The sequence below is a fragment of the Sceloporus occidentalis genome, unplaced genomic scaffold, assembly GCF_023333645.1.
Source record: "Sceloporus occidentalis isolate IW3139 unplaced genomic scaffold, rSceOcc1.0.p SCAF_131, whole genome shotgun sequence".
NCBI classification, from domain to species: Eukaryota; Metazoa; Chordata; class Lepidosauria; order Squamata; family Phrynosomatidae; genus Sceloporus; species Sceloporus occidentalis.
Genome location: NW_028317111.1, coordinates 1,588,295 through 1,610,522, shown reverse-complemented (window position 1 = coordinate 1,610,522; position 22,228 = coordinate 1,588,295). Strand labels below are relative to the sequence as shown.

General features: G+C 40.5%; 1 protein-coding gene across 1 annotated transcript in view; it reads right to left on the bottom strand.

Moving 5' to 3' along the window:
- The window catches only part of PKHD1 (PKHD1 ciliary IPT domain containing fibrocystin/polyductin), a 168,111-nt gene extending 146,112 nt beyond the window's left edge, over positions 1 to 21,999 (bottom strand). The window contains exons 1-23 of the mRNA XM_089499223.1: positions 21,996 to 21,999; positions 20,786 to 20,930; positions 19,866 to 19,950; positions 13,335 to 13,392; positions 12,895 to 12,973; positions 12,165 to 12,239; positions 12,008 to 12,072; positions 11,813 to 11,852; positions 11,158 to 11,228; positions 10,755 to 10,856; positions 10,256 to 10,345; positions 9,522 to 9,660; positions 9,097 to 9,211; positions 7,266 to 7,541; positions 6,870 to 6,959; positions 4,987 to 5,117; positions 4,379 to 4,557; positions 4,133 to 4,271; positions 3,878 to 4,038; positions 3,485 to 3,669; positions 2,664 to 2,786; positions 1,556 to 1,661; positions 834 to 1,112 (exon numbers count right to left, since the gene is read on the bottom strand). Coding sequence (XP_089355349.1) covers positions 834 to 1,112; positions 1,556 to 1,661; positions 2,664 to 2,786; positions 3,485 to 3,669; positions 3,878 to 4,038; positions 4,133 to 4,271; positions 4,379 to 4,557; positions 4,987 to 5,117; positions 6,870 to 6,959; positions 7,266 to 7,541; positions 9,097 to 9,211; positions 9,522 to 9,660; positions 10,256 to 10,345; positions 10,755 to 10,856; positions 11,158 to 11,228; positions 11,813 to 11,852; positions 12,008 to 12,072; positions 12,165 to 12,239; positions 12,895 to 12,973; positions 13,335 to 13,392; positions 19,866 to 19,950; positions 20,786 to 20,930; positions 21,996 to 21,999 — 2,737 coding nt within the window. The remainder of the gene's footprint in view (positions 1 to 833; positions 1,113 to 1,555; positions 1,662 to 2,663; positions 2,787 to 3,484; positions 3,670 to 3,877; positions 4,039 to 4,132; positions 4,272 to 4,378; positions 4,558 to 4,986; positions 5,118 to 6,869; positions 6,960 to 7,265; positions 7,542 to 9,096; positions 9,212 to 9,521; positions 9,661 to 10,255; positions 10,346 to 10,754; positions 10,857 to 11,157; positions 11,229 to 11,812; positions 11,853 to 12,007; positions 12,073 to 12,164; positions 12,240 to 12,894; positions 12,974 to 13,334; positions 13,393 to 19,865; positions 19,951 to 20,785; positions 20,931 to 21,995) is intronic.
- Between the last annotated feature and the right edge of the window lie 229 nt (positions 22,000 to 22,228).

Genomic DNA, 22,228 nt, shown 5'->3' with positions numbered 1-22,228 from the left:
AATTTTTTTTATCAAATTAAATGCCTTAAGATTAATTAGTCCCCAAATAATTACTGACATTGATTAAAAACACCACAGTTTAAAGGTTTGGGGTCTCTTAGCTGTTTTCATGTAAAACAAGGGCATTTCTGGCTGTAACATAATTACAAAAGGGTTTTCTAACCATCAATGAGTGATGGGAGTGATAAAGGGCCATTGGAACACAGGAGTGATGGGAGTGATAAAGGGCCACTGGAACACAGGAGTGATGGGAGTGATAAAGGGCCACTGGGACACAGGAGTGATGGGAGTGATAAAGGCCCATTGGAACACAGGAGTGATGGGAGTGATAAAGGGCCATTGGAACACAGGAGTGATGGGAGTGATAAAGGACCATTGGAACACAGGAGTGATGGGAGTGATAAAGGGCCATTGGAACACAGGAGTGATGGGAGTCATAAAGGGCCATTGGAGCACAGGAGTGATGGGAGTGATAAAGGGCCATTGGAGCACATGAGTGATGGGAGTGATAAAGGGCCACTGGAGCACAGGAGTGATGGGAGTGATAAAGGGCCATTAGAACACAGGAGTGATGGGAGTGATAAAGGACCATTGGAACACAGGAGTGATGGGAGTGATACAATGTTTCAAAAGTAATTTAAGAACTTTTTAAGAACAATTTGAGTGATATAGATTGTGAGCTCAGGGTTTCTTATTCTTCTGTTATGGCCAATTAAGTTATTTGTCCATTGTATAGTAATTGTTAATTTTCACTTTCCATATTGTGATAGTGTTATCAACTTTTAGAGAGAAAGCAAAATGCTTTGTGACTGCAGAAAGATGTTTAGACTCACCCGTTTGTGGACCTGATGAAGGAGTAGCAACTAAAAGGCTGGGTGCCACTTGAAGCAAGAGGTGGGTGCCGGTAGAATTGGCTGCAAAACCATAGGGTTTGACTTGAAGTTTAACCCTATGCTGTCCCAGGGGTACGGATGTTTCCACGCAGCATATGATCTGTGATCTTGTTGCATTCATAACATTACATATTATCTGGTTGATCTCTATGGTCAGGTCTTCAATCTTTTCACTAAAACCAGATCCAGTAATACTGACCTGCCTTTCACACCCACTGCCTTAAAACAAAATGTGAATTCATAGCATCAGTGGGTTAATGTTTATATAATAGCAAGTGTGGGTACTTTAAAATAAAAAAAAAAATATATATATATATATATATATATTTCCCTACATTGAACAAAGAGTTTATTTTCTTTAATCATCATCACATGTTTTGTGAATTTAAGGTGAGGACATGAGGAGTGGCGAAAGCGCACCATTCAAAGTGGTTGGAACTGTTGCATGTGTTATGTGAGTTATTTTAAACGTATACAAAACTTGTTTGAGCTCTGGAAACTCATGAGTCCCCCCTAAAGAGTTACTTTCCACCCTTTTTTGTTGAGAGCATCAGGGTCACCCTTAGGCAGGGGCAAGGGAGAACATTAAATAAACCCCAGCGTCTTCTATGAAGCTTCGTGGATCAGACTGAACGTTCGTATTATCTGTTGTTAGGTAATACCTTCAGTGTACTGAACATCCATCACGAGCGGTGTCACTTCGGGAAGATGCTGAAAGGAACAGCGCCCCGAGCAGCCGGCTGGAATGTCATTCACGTGGACAGCGACCTACGGATAGTAATATAAAAATGCGTGTCACCAAATCCACTCTACCGTTCACTGGATGGATACAGACCGTGTGCAAGCTGTTCAAGGTCATAACTCGCTGGATGAGATTACAGGATGATTTTAATGTTTAAAAAAGGTCCTTAGATAACATGGTTTATAAAAATCATGGAAACGTTAAGTGATATGGAATGCCAGTATGGACATTGAACACTTGGACACCATGATCTCCATTCAATGGCCCATCTAAAATCCAGACTTTTGCTGAAAATGAGGACTGCATCTGAAAATTGTACCTAAATACACAGATCTCAGAATCGCAGCCCAGCATGCGCTGATTCCATATCTATACCACTGTGTCGGATAAAATCAAAGGAAAACTCCTTATTGCTGTTAATGCAGGTCGTCGGCCCCAGGCTCCGACCGCCACGGTGAGCCGGATTACAATAACCCCTCTCATTACCACTCTGGCAGCCAGTGTAATAATGTAGCATATGGTCCGCTGCTGATAAACGTGACAGCATTTTATTTTATGTTGATGTAGAATTGTAGACATATATATACAGCAGACGGCCACACACCTATCTCACTGCCACAAATGAAGCTCATTACAACCGATGTAATATAGACAGAAAATCCTGGATTTTCTTGAAGTTCATATCCTAACTCATTGCTTGCAGATTTCTATAATTTAACATGCGGGGCAATTTACAATGTCACCATGTAAAGTTCTTTCCTGCTGGAGATACTTCACTTATGTTTACTTTGATTATCTAGCAGAGACGGCCACCAGCATGATGCCAGTCTCGGGGAGCTGTAGGATCATAAACAGACCAGAAGCTTTTTAAGAAGGCTCTACCATCCACCCTTGATGCTCAAGAAAAAATATATCACTCTCCTGACTTAATGCAGATCAGGCGGGTTAGAAAATGGTAGTGGTTCATATCTTAAAAGAAGCAACTTAAAACCGTTCAAAGAGAAAAGCTATGTTATTGTGTAACCTACCTGGGGTAGCGTGTTAGCCGTGGCCAGCATGTCTCCAAGTATGGGCCATATAAAAACTCCCCCATCATAAATAACTCGGGTTCTGATAGAGGGCTCCACACCAGTGAGACTTTCAGGATATACCTGGAAAGATATTGTATGGCTCAGTAAGCCATTTACAGTCAACCTATAACTTAGTGGGCCGCAGAATTTCCAAAACAATAATATATTGTCTATTCTTAAAATATCAATCCAGCCCTATTTTAATCTCTATTTTCCTAAATGTAATTTAACGCAGGCATTCTTAAGTTTTTAGAGTTTGAAAATGAAAGTTCTGCCTCATTTTCCTCCTCCTCCAGCTGCCCCTGCTGAAAGCAGGAAGCATACTTAAGTATGCTTTCTGCACATGCTCTGTTGAACCCCTACTGATGCCAATGGGAGTAGCTGCAGTCAATTCCACGTACATTAGCTGAACATTGATGTTCGACATCCACTTGGCAGTAGCTACACCCAATCATGTTAATAGGAGCACCCTATTGGCTTAAACAGAGGTCCTACAGGCCATTTGCAGTAAGTCTAGTTAAATATGCTTCTTGATTACACTTTTCTGAGGCAACAGGACAGGAGAGAAATAATACAGACATCTACAGAAAGATACAGAGATCTTATTTTCTAACTTCAATAACTAAATATTGAATGCGGAAAAAAGCATTGGAGTCTATGCAAAATATAATCCAATATGCATTAAACACATAAAAAAAACTATTTTCTAGGCTAGAATTCCCCTATCAATTGTGAGACACTCTCTAAAATATATAAGATTCTTGGCATTAGAATCTTACAGTGAAGAGGTTGGGTAGGTCCCCTGTTCTGCTAGTCCACGATAATGTCCAGATGACGTGGAAACATGTGTCCAGGTCCTTGGTGACAGTAAAATCGCTTGTATTGATATAAGGAGAAGTGTAATTGTCTGAATTGTCTATCAATAGCCTTCTGAGACGGGAAGGAGAGATATTCACAGGTATACCTATATATAAAAAGCAGTTAAACAGAAATCACAATTAGCCAGCTGGGATGGTCAGCCACCGGGCATGCCAAATCGACAAAATATTCCAAGATGGCACAGTTTTGCTCACATTTAGACATACAGAGACATCTAGGTCTCATCTTATATCACCCCATTTGGGTACTTCTCCCTTTCGTTAATTTACTAAACACAGCTAAGTCGATTCTACCTTTAATGACCACGTCTGACACGTGGACTGAGAATGTTCCTCCGATTGGCGGGCTGGCTGATTGTAGCCTTTGGACGGTTAAAACAATAGTCCCATCTCCGTATCTCATTGACTGTGTGAGCTGATCGCTTCTTCCCGACCCCGCCACGGTGGAACCATTACTGTGTTGAACAAAAGACCAACAGCATGACACTTTCTCAGATATTAACGACGTGAGTACAGACTAAACCTGTAAAAAAAACACGAGAACCGTACCAGAGTTCTATTAGAGGAAGACCGATGCCACAATTCCCAACCAATGAAGTCAAGCTGTATGTTGGGTATTTCCCAGCGATAAAAATGGCGTCAGGAAAATGTCCACCAGGTTGGGCTGGCTCTGGATCCACTTGAAAAACTATACAAGAACAGAATAATGTTTTCTCTAGAGCTCTTTTATATGTTTTCTTATCAATGTCATACCACAACTTTGTATGCTGTCAATGAAATTAGCGGGGCAGATACCTTCCGTGCTTCTGTTTGTCACCATAACGTCATCGACATAAAACCAACTCTCGTCTTCTCCGTTTTCCACATACCCCAGAGCAATCTGATCCACCAACACCGCTGACTCCGTGTGTACGTCTTTCAACGATCCCGAACTTTGTAGACAATCCCACAGATCGACGCAGCCAAATTTCCACCTGAACAAGCGTCTCATTATCCACAAAGAAAACTTTCGTATCAGAAAATTGTATTAAACAGCGATACTCTATTTCTGCTCTCACCTTCCGATTCAATGAAATGGAAGATGAAGTTGTGCTGTTTGGGGAACTCTACATAAAAACTTTGAGAAAACCACTCAGAACTGGATTTGCCAAAACCCAAAATATTTGGTCGAAATAATAAATCAAAACACAAGATGATATATATATATATATATATATATATATATCATTTCTTATATTATAGAAGAGACCTAAAATTTGCTTTTTTTTTTAACCATTTAGCATTTTAGCTGTAGCTATCTCTCTACTGGTATAGAAAATTCCAAATTTAAGTAGGACGCATAGGAAACAAATAAAAGTAGACTTTGGTTCGCGTACCGGGCTCCTGAATAAGGTTTAACGTACCTGTCCGTGTTTCTCATATCAAATCCTGATTCACATGAATTGTTTTTCTTTATTGTGTTTAGAAAGGTATTATTGTATGAAAACGAGACCACCAGAGTGATCTCCGCATATCCTTTGTATGCAAAGCACAACTAAAAAAGAAAGAAAAAAAGATATTGTTTATTTTCTTAGACTTGCATATATATATATATATGTGTTCAAATGCTTGTATTTATATATTTCTTATATTGATTATACACCCAATCATCTCAAAGGCGGTATCCTAACTGTGCATACTCACGTGACTGTATTTATTTAACGTATAGACTGTTGAGTGAGACCCATTAAAAAGATACTTTGGCATGAAAGTGCTGGCTCTGCCACAGTGAGGTTCTGTCCATTTGCCACGATCTCCTCCTAGTCCAGCCGAGCCTGAAAGACAAGCGACCACTAATACTGAAACAAAGCGATACGGCAAACAGTGGTCCCATCTCATCAGCTTGCCGAGACTACCATGCGAGGTCTCCTGAGGTTCTCATGGAATTTCCAGGAGATCAGTAGTTGGCGCTCTAAACAAACAATGCCTACGGAAGCGCTTTGTAAGTACATATCATGAATGGTGACTGCGCTGTCTCCTGAACCAACAGCGGACTATCTAGAATCAAGGATATTAAAGAATCCTTCTTACCAGTCATTTAGACCCCATTGTCATCATCTAAGGGATATTGACAAAGTACATTTAAGTGTCTGGGCAAAAGGAGATGGATCTTCTGATAATATAGATAGTGATGGTAGAAAAAACTATTGCCCCCTCTAATCTGTCCCTTTTCAGTTACCCTTTTGGATAGCTTTATGCACATCCCAAGCCCTCCTTAACTCTTTTACCACATCTACATTACTTCCACCGAAAATATATTCTACATATCTACTACCCCTTCTGTAGAGCAGATTTTTCTCACAATACCCTTCGGTATTCTGCCCAGTAACATTGTGTTACCTCTTAACATGCTTCCCTCTAGGATTGTGTTCATACCATGATATTGCATGTTACCTTCTTCAAATCCATTGTGTAGAAATATATCTGCGGAGGAGTCCTCTCTGGCGCAATGGACAGAAAGCATGTCCTCCAAGGCTGCTTGGATCTAGAGGAAAGGAGAACCGTCTCGGAATCATATGGCCATGTTTAAACATCAAACTTAACATCCCTGAGTCTAGGAGATTTTAATAATTTTAACATCGTAATGAAGTCATCTGTATTCAAGCAGGGATTTCAGCTATGATTTGCCAGTAGGACTTGGAGGCTCTGATATCATTAATACAGAGTAAAATATAAAGGAGTTGGCTCCAGATTATGTATTTGGGCATCTGCCTGAGAGATAAGGGCAAACATAATCATATTTAAACGTTATAACACCACTGGTTCAACAACATGGGCTGTAATGAGCTTCAGCTGTGGCAGTAACCTGTGCCAACATCATTAAAAGTCATCTTCTGATCTCATCGGACATGGAATGGCACACATTGTGCTGCGATTATCAGCCTGCCAGTTGTGTGAATGTGAACGATTAGGGATAATTTTTTGGATTTGTGCCATGGGAGTTGGATTTTAATTATTGATCAAGCTCTTGGTGTCTCTATTAAGCAAAGCATTCTGGAAATTATTGCGCAATTATCATAAAACCACATATTCTATAAAAAAGGCAAACAATTGCATGACCCATGCTTAATATTTGAGTGGTAATGTAACCAAATATTTTGTTCTAGAACGCTGTAGGAGTATCGGGAACAAGGTCAATGAATTCCGCAAGGTTAGTGGCCTTAATTATGGGGTTTGATCTTGTTGTGGACGTTCCAACCCAAGAGTAATTTGACTTTGAGACTGTGTTGCAGGCTCCTGTACTCACTTGGTCGGCTGTAGCGTTGACTGGGACGGGATTACTAGATGCATCGCCCCAACAAAACCGGATCTGTCCTTCTCCAGAAAGAGTCAGAATCTGGGGAAAGAAAACGATGCTAAAATGATCAGGCTAGGAGAACGTGGTGAGGAACTCTAATATAATGCAAAATAGGCTGTCCAGATTTCACGTCTGTATCTGTGACTCCTGAACATAATATTCTTGATGGTAATCTCGATAGTCTGCATACTCAATGGGTACTCCTAAACAGCTATGTTTTTTTTATGTTGTTTGTTACGGTCGATTTCCATCAAGCTCAAGCTTGGAAAGCTCAATTGATACTTTGTAGAGGTAGAGCGTCACCTTTTGACCTGCGGGGGGCATCTTAGTACACAGGCTCCTCACCTGGATATCTGGAAGCTGGGATGATTTTGCCTCTATTTGATGTTTTTCTCTCCTGTAGCTATTCACTATATCTGGGTTTAACCAGGTATTGTGGATCTGCACCCCTATTGTCATGTCGTATCGTGGTCCTCTTCCACGCTGTACCATTTCTATGTAATATTTCTTTCCTTCGACAAGTTCAATTTTAGGAGATTTCTGTTGCCACCAGAAACCCCAGTTCACCTCCCAGTGATCAGACCAAGCGGAAATGCCATCTGGTATAGAAGCTATCTGGACCTGCAGGAAAAACCAATGGGGAAAAAAATAATATCCTTGATGAGTTTCTATATTATATAAAAAAAGATCCAGTATTTAAACTTGTGCATCGACATGGGAATAATTACAGGCAAAACGCGTCAGGTGGTGTAATGCACCATAGGGTGGTTCTGCTGAGTTTATTAAGCACCCTGAAAGGGTGTTATTACTCCATGTGTCCCTTTTATGCTTATTTAATAACTTTTCAATAGAATTATGCTTAAATTGAAATACTATGTATCTTTTTCTACCTGTCTTCCTTTAGAACATTATAGAACATTTTTCTATAATGCATACTTTTTTTTTTTTTTTTTTTTTTTTGAGTTTAAGGGCCTCTTTATTCTTCTTATCATCTACATTTGAATAAACGTAGCATTCCTTGTTCAAGCAAGCTAATAATTCATCAATACTGCAATGGTTAAAAGCACAAGAAAATAAATAACTATATATTACTGTTATTTTGTGCTTTATACATTAGAAATCTTTAAATTTGTGTATTTAATTTTTTTTTCTATTTTTTATTTTTTTAAAGTGGATCTTTCACTTTTACCAAATCTTACATATTTCTGGACTAAAACCCCTTACATAATGCAAGTTTAAATCAGTAATATATATGTAAAAAAAATGTTTTTTGTCTCTTTACTGCCTATTCTCAGGACCTCTACAGTAAGTTAACTCTCTCTCCTGGTGTTAAGTTGCTAATTGCTGATTCAGACAGGTTCAGACCGCCGCCTAAAAGGTATGACATTTTTATGAGGCATAGATCTCAGGTTAATTTTAGGTTAGTACTAAAATCTAACAATGGGGGCAAACATTAAAAAATAACACCCTTTTTTGCCATTTTGTTTTAATCCAATATATAGATATTATACAGCGGATGCAAATGAACAAAAAAACTCAAAATATATTAATTTACTTGAGTACTGAAATACCAAATATGCTTTGGACTTTATCCTTGGCATATACTAAAAGGTACACAGAAAACGCTTCTTTATATTTTGTTTCAGCTTTTGTTTATAGTTTTTAAAATATTTTTGGGGTTCCCTTTTTCAGAGTTTTCTAAGGTTTTTTATTTTATTTTTTATTATTTTATTTTTTTACATTCCAAATCCATTATGGTCTATGAATGCTAAATACCCTGCAGATGACTACCCCCCTTTAGGAGAATAGATTACTTGTAAAAAATGTTTTTTATAGGACACTTTTATTTTGTAAAATCCAGTGATCATAGTTTTTTTAGATTAAAAAAAGGTCCTTTAGTTTTAAGACTACCAGGTGACTACTGCAAACAAAAAAACTAAAAGAGTCTCGTACGAGAGGCCAAAAAATTGGAGAAAATTCCTGTTTGAATATCACCGACAAAATATTTTCCATGAAAACTAAAAGCTACAAAAAATGACCAAACCAAAGATAATGTGAAATAGTTATTTTTATTTTGTTATTTAGATTTTTTTAATGACACCCTTTTGATAGTTTTATTGTTTTCTTTAGAGATAACAGTATATTTTGCATCCAATTTAGCGAACGCTCTCTATACCTTGTTTCCTGCATCCTCTGATTGGCTAAAGTACAGTTGCGCAGCATTATCCGCCTGGATCCAGAATGTATAGTTGTTTGTTTCTGGTGCCACAAAGAAGCCACTCAGTTTTGCTCTGTGTATGAATATTCATATTAATAAAGCATGATACGGTCCCGAAAAAATAGTTCTATTTTGAATGAGCAATGAAATGAAAATTGTCCTTCCCCTTAATATGGTTTTTTTTTTGATAACTTTTCAATTGCAATAATTAAGAAACCGCTCTTTTCCCTTCCATGGGTTAATGTATACCCAATTGCGGGGTATAGATGCTCCACTCAAGTTTTAGTGATATTACCGATCATTATAGCTATTTGTAAAGATCGCAGAGCTTGAAAAGGAGCAGTTAAGGAGTCAGGCAAAGAAAAAATAGTTCCAATCATCACCTAAAATTCTGCTCTAATTCTAGACTGATTCCCACCGGAGAGCTGGCGTTGGCCGTTAACAGACTTTTGTGAGTCATTTTGTCTGGAAAAGGCATTTCCCTCGATCGATTCCAGATTTCAAACAGCAGTCCTCGATTACCTGAGATTAAAGGAGAAAAACAGATAATTTATCAATTGGAAGCATAAAGAGTGCTTGGATTCTAGTCTAGATCACCTGTGTGAGTTCTACTGAAGCCCCTGGTATTAAAATACCAACTTTATCTGCTTTCAGTCCCTTTCCTTTTCGCAAAAGTTTATTTCCTTCTCCTTTGTCCTTTTATCCTTCCCCCCTTTCTGTCTCCTTTTTCTGTGCCAGTAGCTCCAATAATATTTTCAGCTCTTCTTTTCGATTTTCCTGTTTCTTTCTATTTTTCAGTTGACAAGTTTATTTCCAAACTTCCCCATCAATTTTTTCTCCTTTCATTCGTTCGTTCTTTCGTTCATTCGTTCGTTCTTGCCCTCGGCCAGCAAAAGCGGCACCCTGATATTGAAGACCCCAAACCATGGTATCTTCTGTCAGCCTGAAGGCCTTTAACCCAAACCCATGAAGGCACTAGGAATAGAGACTTGTATAAAATAATTTATATAATGTAGGGGATAAAATCCTCTTTTTGACATGAAACATACTTCTAATTTCTTCAATTTTTTTGGTAGGTTCATTGAAAAATAATTTTAAACATAATATAACTCAGTACCTGGATGCGGAGACTTCTGGCTTCCACTCTTGGGTCCAGTTGTGCAAATTATGCTTTTTGGTGATATATCTTTAATCTCGCATGGTTCACCTGAGGCAAATTGCAAGTGAAAACACGTCCGTAGCTATCAATGTCCAAAAAAATTCACAAAGTATCAGATGGTTCTTTCTGACATACCTGAGGGATTTCCTACCTAGTGGCTCGACACCCTAGGAGGGGAAAGGGGTGAAGCCTAAACCCACTCCCGCCAACCAAGAGAACAATGACACGCTACCGAGGCTCAGAACAGGTTCCCTGTATCCAAATGGGACCTCTGGCCCCAGGTGCCAAGGGCCCCTACTTACAGCTCTGCAAATTGGGCCTTATCGCCATAAATGAGCGTTGGAGGGCATTGTTGTTGTAGAGTCAACAACTCTACAACAACTGGAGTTGGACACCACAGGCCAACTTATATAGTATTTTCAAGTATGTTATCAAGCTGTCAGTAACTCTCCATTACCTGCCACGCTGACTTTAGCCGGGCGCTCAAAAAAATTGCCAAAGATAGTAATATCTGTTCCTCCTGCAAGACTTCCCAAATCGGGGGTTACTGAAAGTATTTCTACAATAGGACAGATACTCAAGGTGAATATTACATTTATATATATATATATATATATATATATATATATATATATATATAGTATATTGTGTAATGATCATAGAGCCATAATTCAACCACAATTAAAAGGCTACTACCTGGACACATTTTGCGATTTCCACGATTAGAATGTCCCAGCACAATTATGAGATATTTGGAATCAGCCCGACTATAATATATACACTCGAACAGCGACTTTTAAACCTAAATTATTATGCTAAGAGGCTATAAACACCATTGAAAAATTACAAAGAAGGCATACCTGAGTGTGTCTGAAACATGAATAATTCATGCTTTGCACTTATAAGCCAGGAGTCTTTGCTTTCCGTAGACCTAAAAAACAACGGGGGTTAGGGGCGGCCGTGAAGACCCTCGTCACCATGATCATGCCACCAGACATTTCATATGGGCATAGGGGGCATTTTTCTAATAGCAGTGACCTATTCATACCAATTTATGTAACCAAGACATTTAAAAGAAGAATACATTTTATTTACATAAATTATTATAACCCATTTCCTGCTATTTCTAGACACATTATTGGGGCTTTTACGGCTGTAGAACCCTGCGATACCCTCATACCCAGCAAGCGTTGGGTAGAATAGAGGGGCATCAGAGGAGGAAAGAACAAAGAGATGTGGGTACTAAAGAGGGGCTTTCACTCCTAAACAGGGTCAGAGCGATGATAACTCATTCTTATTGATATTAAGGGGTGGGCTTCATGAGTCTTCAGTAGGACTTTGTAGCCCATGGAAGACGGGACGGTGTACTGGGTCTCATAATATGGAGTAGATGTGAAAGCTCTGGGGTCCTCCTAGCCTGAAGCCGATATGTTATCATCTGGGGTCAGAAACCGACAAGGTCAGGTAAAGATCTAGAGGAGAAAATGATTTTTTACGTGATCTTTTTTTACTTACATGCCTTTGTTAAATACGGAAAAGCTGATATTCTGTGAACCTGAAATGGAGAAATAAGTCAAGGAGTTTCTTTTTATGTAAGCATAGTTTTCCCATGGATACCAAACACAAATGCATATAACACGATGTTGATACTCTTCATATTGAAGCGGCGAACAGAGAACTACCCCCCATCCCATCAGTCGTTTGGCTCACCAATATGGCTTCCTTCGACTCTGCACGCTAGCTTCCCGTATCCACGCTCCAGTTGTACGGGGTAACTATGGTGGGCAACGGGGGCATATTACAAAACATTCAATATGGCTTCTACGTCAGCTCGGAGCCATTGAGGTGGCTTTAGTTCGGGACTTACATGCTCTGCGTGTCCTTGTTAGCCAGCGAGCACACTGTGAAGAATCCATCCCCCTCCGACCTCATAATTACTGGACTAACAATAAAAACATGGAAGACGAGAAGCGCATTAAAATATTTATTGGATTGAGTAAATATCAATATTTAGCGAGAATCTGAGTTAGACTCCAGCTTTACCAGCTTGATGATGTCACATGTGTTTTATGATGCAACACACGCAACGTTTTAGGAAATGATGTTTCAGGTTGTTTTTTTCCTGTCAAAGTGTAGGAATCGATGAGATATCGTGTGTCGGCCTGCCCCAGGGGTAGGACTGGAGGAGTATTTAGATTATAAGAGGGTATAGACAGATAAGGACAGGAAAGGGAATTTTTTTTAAAAAAAAATTGATATTGTGGCAATTGATATGATTGATATGATAGAAGTTAGCGCCACATACAGTTACTCCATACATTTACCCCTCTGATGAAGCCGAATGGCAAAACACGTTCGCATAACTTTTTTTTTATGTATATTATACTTATTTTATTATATTTATTATAAATAAAATGAAAGTGCCTGTAACCTAAACCTGGATGTGGCGCCACCACCTATCATATCCATAGTGAAAGAATCGTACGGAATAGAGACCTCGAAACCCATTTGTGTTATTAAAATCCACCATCATTTTATTCTGATTCTGATTTATACAATAATTTATAAAAATCGCAAAAACTCACTTGACTACCTACCCGTCAATGAATTCACCGTCAAAGTCGTAGCTTTCAATTTGATCCGTCATGATCCACCCAGACACTTCAATAATACTTCCTATACAATCAATTAATCAATTAAAAAAAGTTATGAAAACAACCCAAAATAATAAAGCTCTACTATATAAGGGTATAAGGGCGCGTTGATTGCGTTATTTCAGATGTTTAGAACCATTTGGAGGAACTAATTTAGTGAATACCCATATGACACACGCTCCAATTAGGGCAGGGGCATCCAACCTGCGGCCCTCCAGCTTCTGCAGGACTACATCTCCCATAATGCTCTTTCAGCTAAGGAGCTGGCTGAGGAGGATGGGAGATGTAGTCCTGGAGGGCAACAGGTTGGACGCCCCTGAATTAGGGGGTATTGAAATAAACCTTAGCTGCCTTCAACAGTAACAAACTTAAATGAATCGTACCCGGTGTGCCGGCCGATGGGTGGACACCATAAATGACAGGTGTATGTTCCGCAGAGAACTGAGAAGAAATGACATTAGAGAGAGATTAGCAACATATACATCACTACAATTCCCAGCATGCTAGGGGAGTTTGAAGATAAGGTTGCATGACTAGTGGAACCCTCAACTTCCCTTTGGCCATATTCCCCACAAAACTCACTTGAGACAATGATGGCCATGACCACTCGGACACAAAATGCGGGTAATAATGGCCACAGCATTTATTTCTAATACATAAAATAATAGGACCTTGCCAGCACTTTACATGGAAGAAAATTAATTTTAAGAAACTCTACTACGCACTCATGTTCTTCCATTGATTCTTCTGCTCGTACCACCAGGTGAGGGCAGCACTGAGTCCTCACATCCACCAGAGAGTATTGGGACTGTCTATACCCATGAGAGGACACAGACCCACACTGCAGGCCATAAACATGGGCTGTCACGTTCTCTACAGGCCCAGCAGTCCATCATGGATGTGTCGTGTCATTAAGGGAGTACTAGGACTGCCTCTACGCATGAGAGGACGCAGCCCCAAACTCCAAACCATGAACCATGGTCATTATGTCTACAAGCCCCGGCCATCCATCCTGGCTGTGCCGTGTCTTGAAGAAAGGGCAATATATGCAGTGATCTAGCATTGGGCTGTAGTAGGGTTTCTCTCATATAATACATTATGTAGAAATAGCGGAACGTCTCCTTTCTCCAACTACTAAACTGATCTTCTTCCCATTCAGGGCCGGACTGGGACTGAAAAGCAGCCCTGGAAAAATTTGGAGACCAGCCCCATATAGTTTATCTCACGGTGAAGCTCTTCTACCCACACGCACCCCTTATACATACCCGCGTCACACTATTCGCCATTCTTTTTATCTCATTATTTGTCACTCTGCATCCAGAAATGCCTTATACCCCTATATGCCACTCTGGCATATAGGGGGTTAAAAGGCATATCATGGGACAGAGTGGCATATAGGGGGGTATAAGGCATTTCAGGAGGCAGAGTGGAATAAAGGGGGTTAAAAGGCATATCATGGGCACTCTGCCTCCAGAAAAGCCTTATACCCCCCTATATGCCACTCTGCCTCCCTGATATGCCTCAACCCTCCTATATGCCACTCTGTCCCATGATATGCCTTCTAACCCCCTATATGCCACTCTGCCATATAGGAGGTTAAAAGGCATATCATGGGACATTTTTGTTTACTTTATATGGCAAGCCGATCCAGCTTGCCATATTAAATAAAAAATAATATATGCCACTCTGTCCCATGATATGCCTTCTAACCCCCTATATGCCACTCTGCCATATAGGGGGTTAAAAGGCATATCATGGGACAGAGTGGCATATAGGGGGTATAAGGCATTTCTGGAGGCAGAGTGGCATGAAGGGGGTTAAAAGGCATATCATGGGGCACTCTGCCTCCAGAAAAGCCTTATGTCCCCTATATGCCACTCTGCCTCCCCGATATGCTTTATACCCTCCTATATGCTCCTCTGCCCCATGATATACCTTTTAACCCCCTTTATGCCACTCTGCATCCAGAAATGCCTTATACCCCTATATGCCACTCTGGCATATAGGGGGTTAAAAGGCATATCATGGGACAGAGTGGCATATAGGGGGGTATAAGGCATTTCTGGAGGCAGAGGAGCATATAGGGGGACACACTTACATACACACACATGCCGATTTTTTTTGTTTTTAACAAATACAAAAAACATTATACAGTACAAAAAATACATTATTTTACTCACCTTCTACTTCTCTTGACTTCCTGGTAGCTGCACACTGTTCTCCTCTATGCTGACAGGATGCCACTGACCTGACATCCGGTGCTGCAGCAGTCTGAGTGCGAGGGGGCGGAGCTTCCACCTCACGCTGCTCCCACACTATGCAGTAGTGATGGGAAGTTCGGATCATTAAAGTGAATCGGATCATTTCGATTCGTTCACTGAAATGATCCGATTCATGATCCGGATCTTCGGATCACTCAGTGTGCCTGCACGGAGTTACTGTTGTCCAGTAACTCCGTGCAGGCACACTAACGATTGGCCCCGCCCCTTTCATTATGAATCCTCCCCCCTGCCTCCAGTGATGTCAATGAAGGCAGAGAGTCGTTCAAAGATTCGGATCTTACAGGGATCCGAATCTTACAGTGATCCGGATCACTGTAAGATCCGGATCATTGTAAGATCCGGATCTTTGAACGACTCTCTGCCTTCATTGGCATTCTAATCATTCAGAGAATATCACCATACTGTTATAAATAATACATTAATAATCACTGCCCCCAGGATTTACATTCCCCTTTACCTGCAACTGCACCTTAAGCTAACTTTATTAAATTAATTAAATTAACCCTCACCATTAAATGAACCCTAAACACCCCATCAACCATGACTGCCCCAAAAAATTAACCCTTAACACCCCATCAACCATGACTGCCCCTAAAATTAACCCTTAACACCCCATTAACCATAACTGCCCCCAAATTAACCCTAAACACCCCGTTAAGCATAACTGCCCCCAAATTAACCCTAAACACCCCATTAAGCATAACTGCCCCCAAATTAACCCTAAACACCCCATTAAGCATAACTGCCCCCAAATTAACCCTAAACACCTCATTAAGCATAAATGCCCCTAAATTAACACTAAAGACCCCATTAAGCATAACTGCCCCCAAATTAACCCTAAACACCTCATTAAGCATAACTGCCCCTAAATTAACCCTAAACACCTCATTAAGCATAACTACCCCCAAATTAACCCTAAACACCTCATTAAGCATAACTGCCCCTAAATTAACAATAAAGACCCCATTAAGCATAACTGCCCCTAAATTATCCCTAAACACCCCATTAAGCATAACTGCCCCTAAATTAACACTAAAGACCCCATCAACCATACCAATTTATTAGGTAATTTATCTGGAGTACATGCAATTAATTTAGGGGCAGTTATGGTTAATGAGTATTTAGGGTTAATTTCAGGGGCCGTTATGGTTAATGGGATCTTTACGGTTAATTTCAGGGGCAGTTATGGTTGATGGGGTCTTTAGGGTTAATTTCAGGGGCCGTTATGGTTAATGGGATCTTTACGGTTAATTTCAGGGGCAGTTATGGTTGATGGGGTATAAGGGTTAATTTTATGCTGATGACTGAGGGTTAATTTAATTAATTTAATAACTGTAGGTGCAGTTATAGGTAAAGGGGGGCAAACTCAGGGGAATCTAAATCCTGGGGACAGTGTGAACATTATTAATGTATTTATTTATAAAAGTATGGTATCAGTAATATTCTCTGAATGATTCGAATCTCTGTAAGATCCGGATCCCTGTTAAGATTCGAATCATTCGACTCTTCGGATCATTCGACTCTTCGGATCATTCGACTCTTCGGATCATTCGACTCTTCGGATCATTCGACTCTTCGGATCATTCGACTCTTTGAACGACTCTCTGACTCTATGAGTCATCGTTCCTGTGTGAATTAATGAGCTGTAACCTGACCCCAGGGTCTGTGTCTGAGTGCTCTGCAGATGACTCACAGCTCTAGGATCAGGTTACAGCTGCATGATTCACAGACTGAACCGCTACAAATGAATCGTTCAGTCTAGTGAACCGATTCATCCGGATCACTAAAAAGAACCGGATCAAATGAACGATTCGTTCATGATCCGGACATCACTACTATGCAGCCATCAGACTGCTGGGAATGTAATCTAAACGGCCGGTGCGTGCTGATGCCGCCGGCCGGAGCTACTTTAACACTTTTTTTTTATTTATATGGTAAGCTGGATCGGCTTGCCATATAAAGTAAAAAAAAAGTATTGAAGCAGAGGCGGCCGGCGGCATCAGCACGCATCGGCCGTTCAGATTACATTCCCAGCAATCTGATGGCCGCATAGTGATGGGAGCAGCGTGAGGGGTGAAAGGTCAGTGCGAGGGGGCGGAGCTTTCACCCCTCACACTGCTCCCATCACTAGACGGCCATCGCACACGGCTGCTGGGTGCTGATGCCGGCCGGCCGCGTCAGCACCCTGCGGCCGCTTTGATTAGATTTCGGGCAGCCTGGGGGGCAATTGCCCCCCTGCCCAGCCCGCCCCTGGCACCGAGGGAGGCGTTTAATGCCATTTGCAGCCGCTCAGCGGCTGTCTTCATGGTTAGTCTGCCGGCCGCCCAGCCCACGGACCTTCCGGCCCACCGGGAAATTTCCCGGTATCCCGGTGGGCCAGTCCGGCCCTGTTCCCATTTTCTGGTGAGGTCCTGCTGCTGCCATGACATCAACTATAAAAGTTACTGCCAAAACATCCAAAATATATTTGTACAATTCATAAGTACATGGAATGTTACATAGTTATACAGGTTTATCAAATCAGTGAAATCAAACTAGTCCAAGAAATTAACTAGGATTGACCCAGGTGAAGGCATCTGCCCCCACAGCCTTTCCCAGCCATAGCCACTCATGCCCAAATGGAGAAGGATAGGAAATTACTTTACGATACCAAAGAGCTGTATTAAGAAACCAACTTCATGTCTAATGCGAAGGTCCAACACTGACAAGTTTCTGCTACAAGAAGGACTGAGCTGGCCCTGCATAATGTATAGTTCAATCAGGCACCCCTTCTTGCGGTGGAAGCTCACTTGGGATTGCCATTCATAATGCGTGAAGTTCGTGGGTTGAAATGTCAGCTCTCCTGGAAACAAAGCTGCCAATTCTCTCCTTAGTAAATAAATCCCAGAGATGCTGGGAGTAGCCATAGCTGGCATGTAACTGCCGCTCTGCAAAGTCTGTTCTATCTCTTCCAGGTACCCATCAGCCAGGCCATTTTTGTTGTAAATTAAGCTGCAGGCAAGCCCCTAGAGGTAGACCCCATTGGTTGATGTCAGACGAGCCCCCTGCTGGCGACCAATAGAGTTGCTCATACGGACATTTAAACTCCTGACGCCAGAGCTGCTGCGTATTAGCCCCTTATAAAAACTGAAAAAACTAAGAATAAACGAACAGGAAGAATGTCCACGAATATTCGGCCGAAGAGAAGACGGGAACGGGCGAATATTCGCGGAATACGAAGATTTTTTTTTTGCCGAAGACGAACACGAAGAGCCCCCTGGTGTCCAAGTCTAGTTGCAAACCAGCCAAGAAATGTATATATAAATTCATGAAATAGGTATCTTAACACATTGTGAGCCGGGATGTCTGTGCTCAAGCTGGGAAATCCAAAAAACTGGCACTTGGGGACTGGAGTCGTGCACCCCCGTTCCGTCGTGTTAAGCAAATAAACCTTTACAGATCTGTCTCTTTATTCTTTCTTCTGGATGGTTAAAAACACACAAAGAAACATTTAAGGTGTTAGTGTGTGTGCGTGCGTGATGTGTGTGCATGAGTGTGCGTGTGTGCGTGAGTGTGTGTCTTTAAGTGTGGAAATCACCTATTAGTGCCTGTCCTTTTGTCAAATGACAGTTAAGCAATTTAAAAATATTGATAAAGTAGAATTTTACATAATTAAAAAAAAATCTGGGACGGGTTTCATTATTCTGGACATTCTAGAAGCACGTGAGGCTCCGACAGGTTTTTAACTGTTTATATTCTGTACTGAAGTCATTGAGAGTTTGAAGCCCTGAAGAGCCGGCCAACAAAACTCGCAACGGACGTCAAGTTGCCGGCGATGCTGCTAATTATACGCGACGGGGTGGTGGGGGGGACAGAGGCGAGAAGCAGATTAGAACGTTAGGGAATTACCACCAGCTGACAGGTAAACCTTTTACTGTTTAAACTTGTCAGTGCCTGTAGCAAGCTGGAAAGAGCTGGCAGGAACACGGCCCGAAAACAATGACGCGCGTTGTGCTCGTTCGGCTAGGAATGTGACTCATTAACTTAATGCCCCGGTGATATTTAATCAGCGTTCATGAGACATTTATGGCATGCCAATACCATTAACGAAAACAAAGTCGCAGTAATGTTCAATCCCTTTAATCAGGTTAGAAGCAATGTTTTTCCTGCCGTAGACTTTACTGAAAGGTAATGAATGGTAGGTATATGGAACAGCCTCCCAGCGGAAGTGGTAGAGGCTAACTCGGTGAGGGAATTTAAACATGTACGCGCAGGTGGAGCAAGAATAAGGAGACAGGTGTCTCATCTTCTAACTACAATTAAAAATAGATGGATGTTTGTGTTTCCATAATGAAACTACATGGAAAATAATCATCGAAACATAGAATTTCATAGAAATAGAATCTAGCCTGCCTGGTTTTTTTACCTGATTTAAAGACTTTAATCTTAATCAGTCTTTGGTCTTGTCTTAGATTTAGGAGCCGTATGCCTATCCCATGCATGTTTAAATCCCCTCACTGTATTACCCTCTACCACTTCTGCTGGGAGGCTGTTGCACTTATCTACCACCCACCTCTACATCAATAGAGATTTAAACCGATCGATAATCAGGGACTGGAACGTCCCTTTAAATATTGTTGTTAAACAAGTTACCTTAAATGTATTATTAGTTGGCTGCTTCAATGACTCTCCTCCAAAAAATACATCTAGTTGGTAAACAGCTTCTTCCTTTGAACTCCTGTTAATAATAAAGGATTTAAAAATAGAGAAAAAAAAATGTATCCGTTGCAAAATTATAATTGGAACTTTTGACATGAATTTGACTATGAATTTGGATGTAAATCCAAATAGAATAAAATGTATATATATATATATATATATATACACCGGTATGAACACATATATATATATATATATATATATATATATATATATAAAATAAGGCTATAATCTCTCTTCTACGTGGTTTTTAAATAGATTTAATATTTAATTTTCACAATCTTGAAAGCTAACTGTGTGAGGGAGACCGCGTGCCGCGTAGAAGAGGGATTCACTTGCTGTGCTTGCTCCGGCAAACGGTTCATTATACTGTCTGCGGAAATCCACAATTTCAGGTAATTTGCTGTTTCTGTCTTAATAATGTATATATGAGGCTTTGGTCTGTGCAGCTGCTATGCTGCCCCCTTGTGGTATATGTAAGTAAGTGTTCTTTCTATAGCTATCCATATCAGCATATCTGGGAGGTCTGTGGGTTTGACCTGGGGTCTCTGGGTGAAGCCCTGTTTCCCTGAGTCTCCGAGTGAAGCCATGCTTTCCTGGGTCTCCGAGTAAAGCCCTGTGTCCCTGGGTCTCCGGGACGCTTTGTTCTTTCTCTAGGTAGGGGAGGGATGTTCCGAGTGCCCATTTCCATCCCACTCCACACCTACTGAAGGAAGTCTTTGGGGTAGCCCTGTCCCTGCCTGTGACTAGCCCTGCCTCGTCATGGATTAACTGCCCTGGAAGATCGAGCGCTCCAGGTAGCCCACCCTAATGACTGGGTTTGAAGTCTGTTTATCAGCATTTAGGGAACGTACCTTGTTTTGCATTTTATGATTCCTGAAGCAGACAAAAAGGGGCAAACGTCACACATCAGTGGGGGCAGCCGTGGACTTGTCATGTAAACCTCAATTTGGGATCTTTTTCCAAAAGATGTAAAATTATTACAGCTCTGGTCGCATCCTGTTGATTGAGAAATAAAAAATACAAAAAACCCTTAATAATTAGAAAATTAATCTGTATACAATATAGTGTCACGCAAAACCAATAAATGCCTAATCCATGTCGTTATGTGATGCTCTGATTGTATGTTTGTGCCATATAAATCACTAATCGTGGACGCTTTTGTTATAGCTCTGTTATTCCACTAGGGGCAGCAGAAGGCTCTTCTAGCCATTTGCCTGTCCCATGCATGTTTAAATCCAATCACTGGATTAACATCTACCACTTCTGCTGGGAGGCTGTTCCCCTTATCTACCACTCACATGGTAGACTCTCCTCACTATTGCTACTTAAGATGTACGATACCTCAATATCTACGATATGGGCACCCCATATGTTTGCCTTTGGATGCTAAAAATAGCCATACTACTATATTGTCTGGATAATAATTGGAGCAACATTCCAACATTAAGATAATAATCCCAAACAGATGTTTAACATGTCTTTCTATGGCAACAACCAATCAGCGCCCCCGCAGGTGTCACATGTCATTTAAGCATTCCCTGAAAAAATAAACATAATTTAAGAATCAACAGAATATATGGAACAGCACCAAGAATGAAAAAAAGCCTTAGACTAGTTTGGGTTCCTATTATTCCTCCGCCCTTGTTGCAAATTATAATAAATGACCAGGTTAATGGGATTTTTTATTTATTAATAAAGTTGTAGTTGGAATGGTTTGTTCTAATTATTAAATGCGTCATTAAGGTATAACAAAACACACACAAAGCAAACATGAGAAGAACGAGAGCATGATGCGTTAAGAACTATAATAAAGAAAAAAATCTCTATTTCTAGATTTACACCGGGAAAAAAAATCCATTCCTTACCATGAAATAAAATAGTAATCCAGCTCCCCCCTGCAATGCTCCCCTCTCTTGGCTCTATGGTGAAATTAATGCAAAAGGCTGAAATGAAAAGAAAATGAATGTAAAATATTTATTTATTAAATAATGACATCAATAAATCACTAAATTAAATTAGTTATTAAATTATATAAACTGCAATTAACAGAAATGTACTTACCCATAGACGTTAATATCTGCCAAACGCAAAGAGCTGATAGTAAATGGATCATTTTTGGTTCCGATTGCAGGGACTTCGTTCGTTTATACTTTTACCTCACAATCCATCTGTCTGAAAGTACTAAAATGAAGTCATTTATACTTAAAACCTCGGTTTTAGTTTATTTTATCAAATAAATGTTATTTGCATAAAAATGCAAGATGCTCCACATACTGACCTCTGCAATATATATA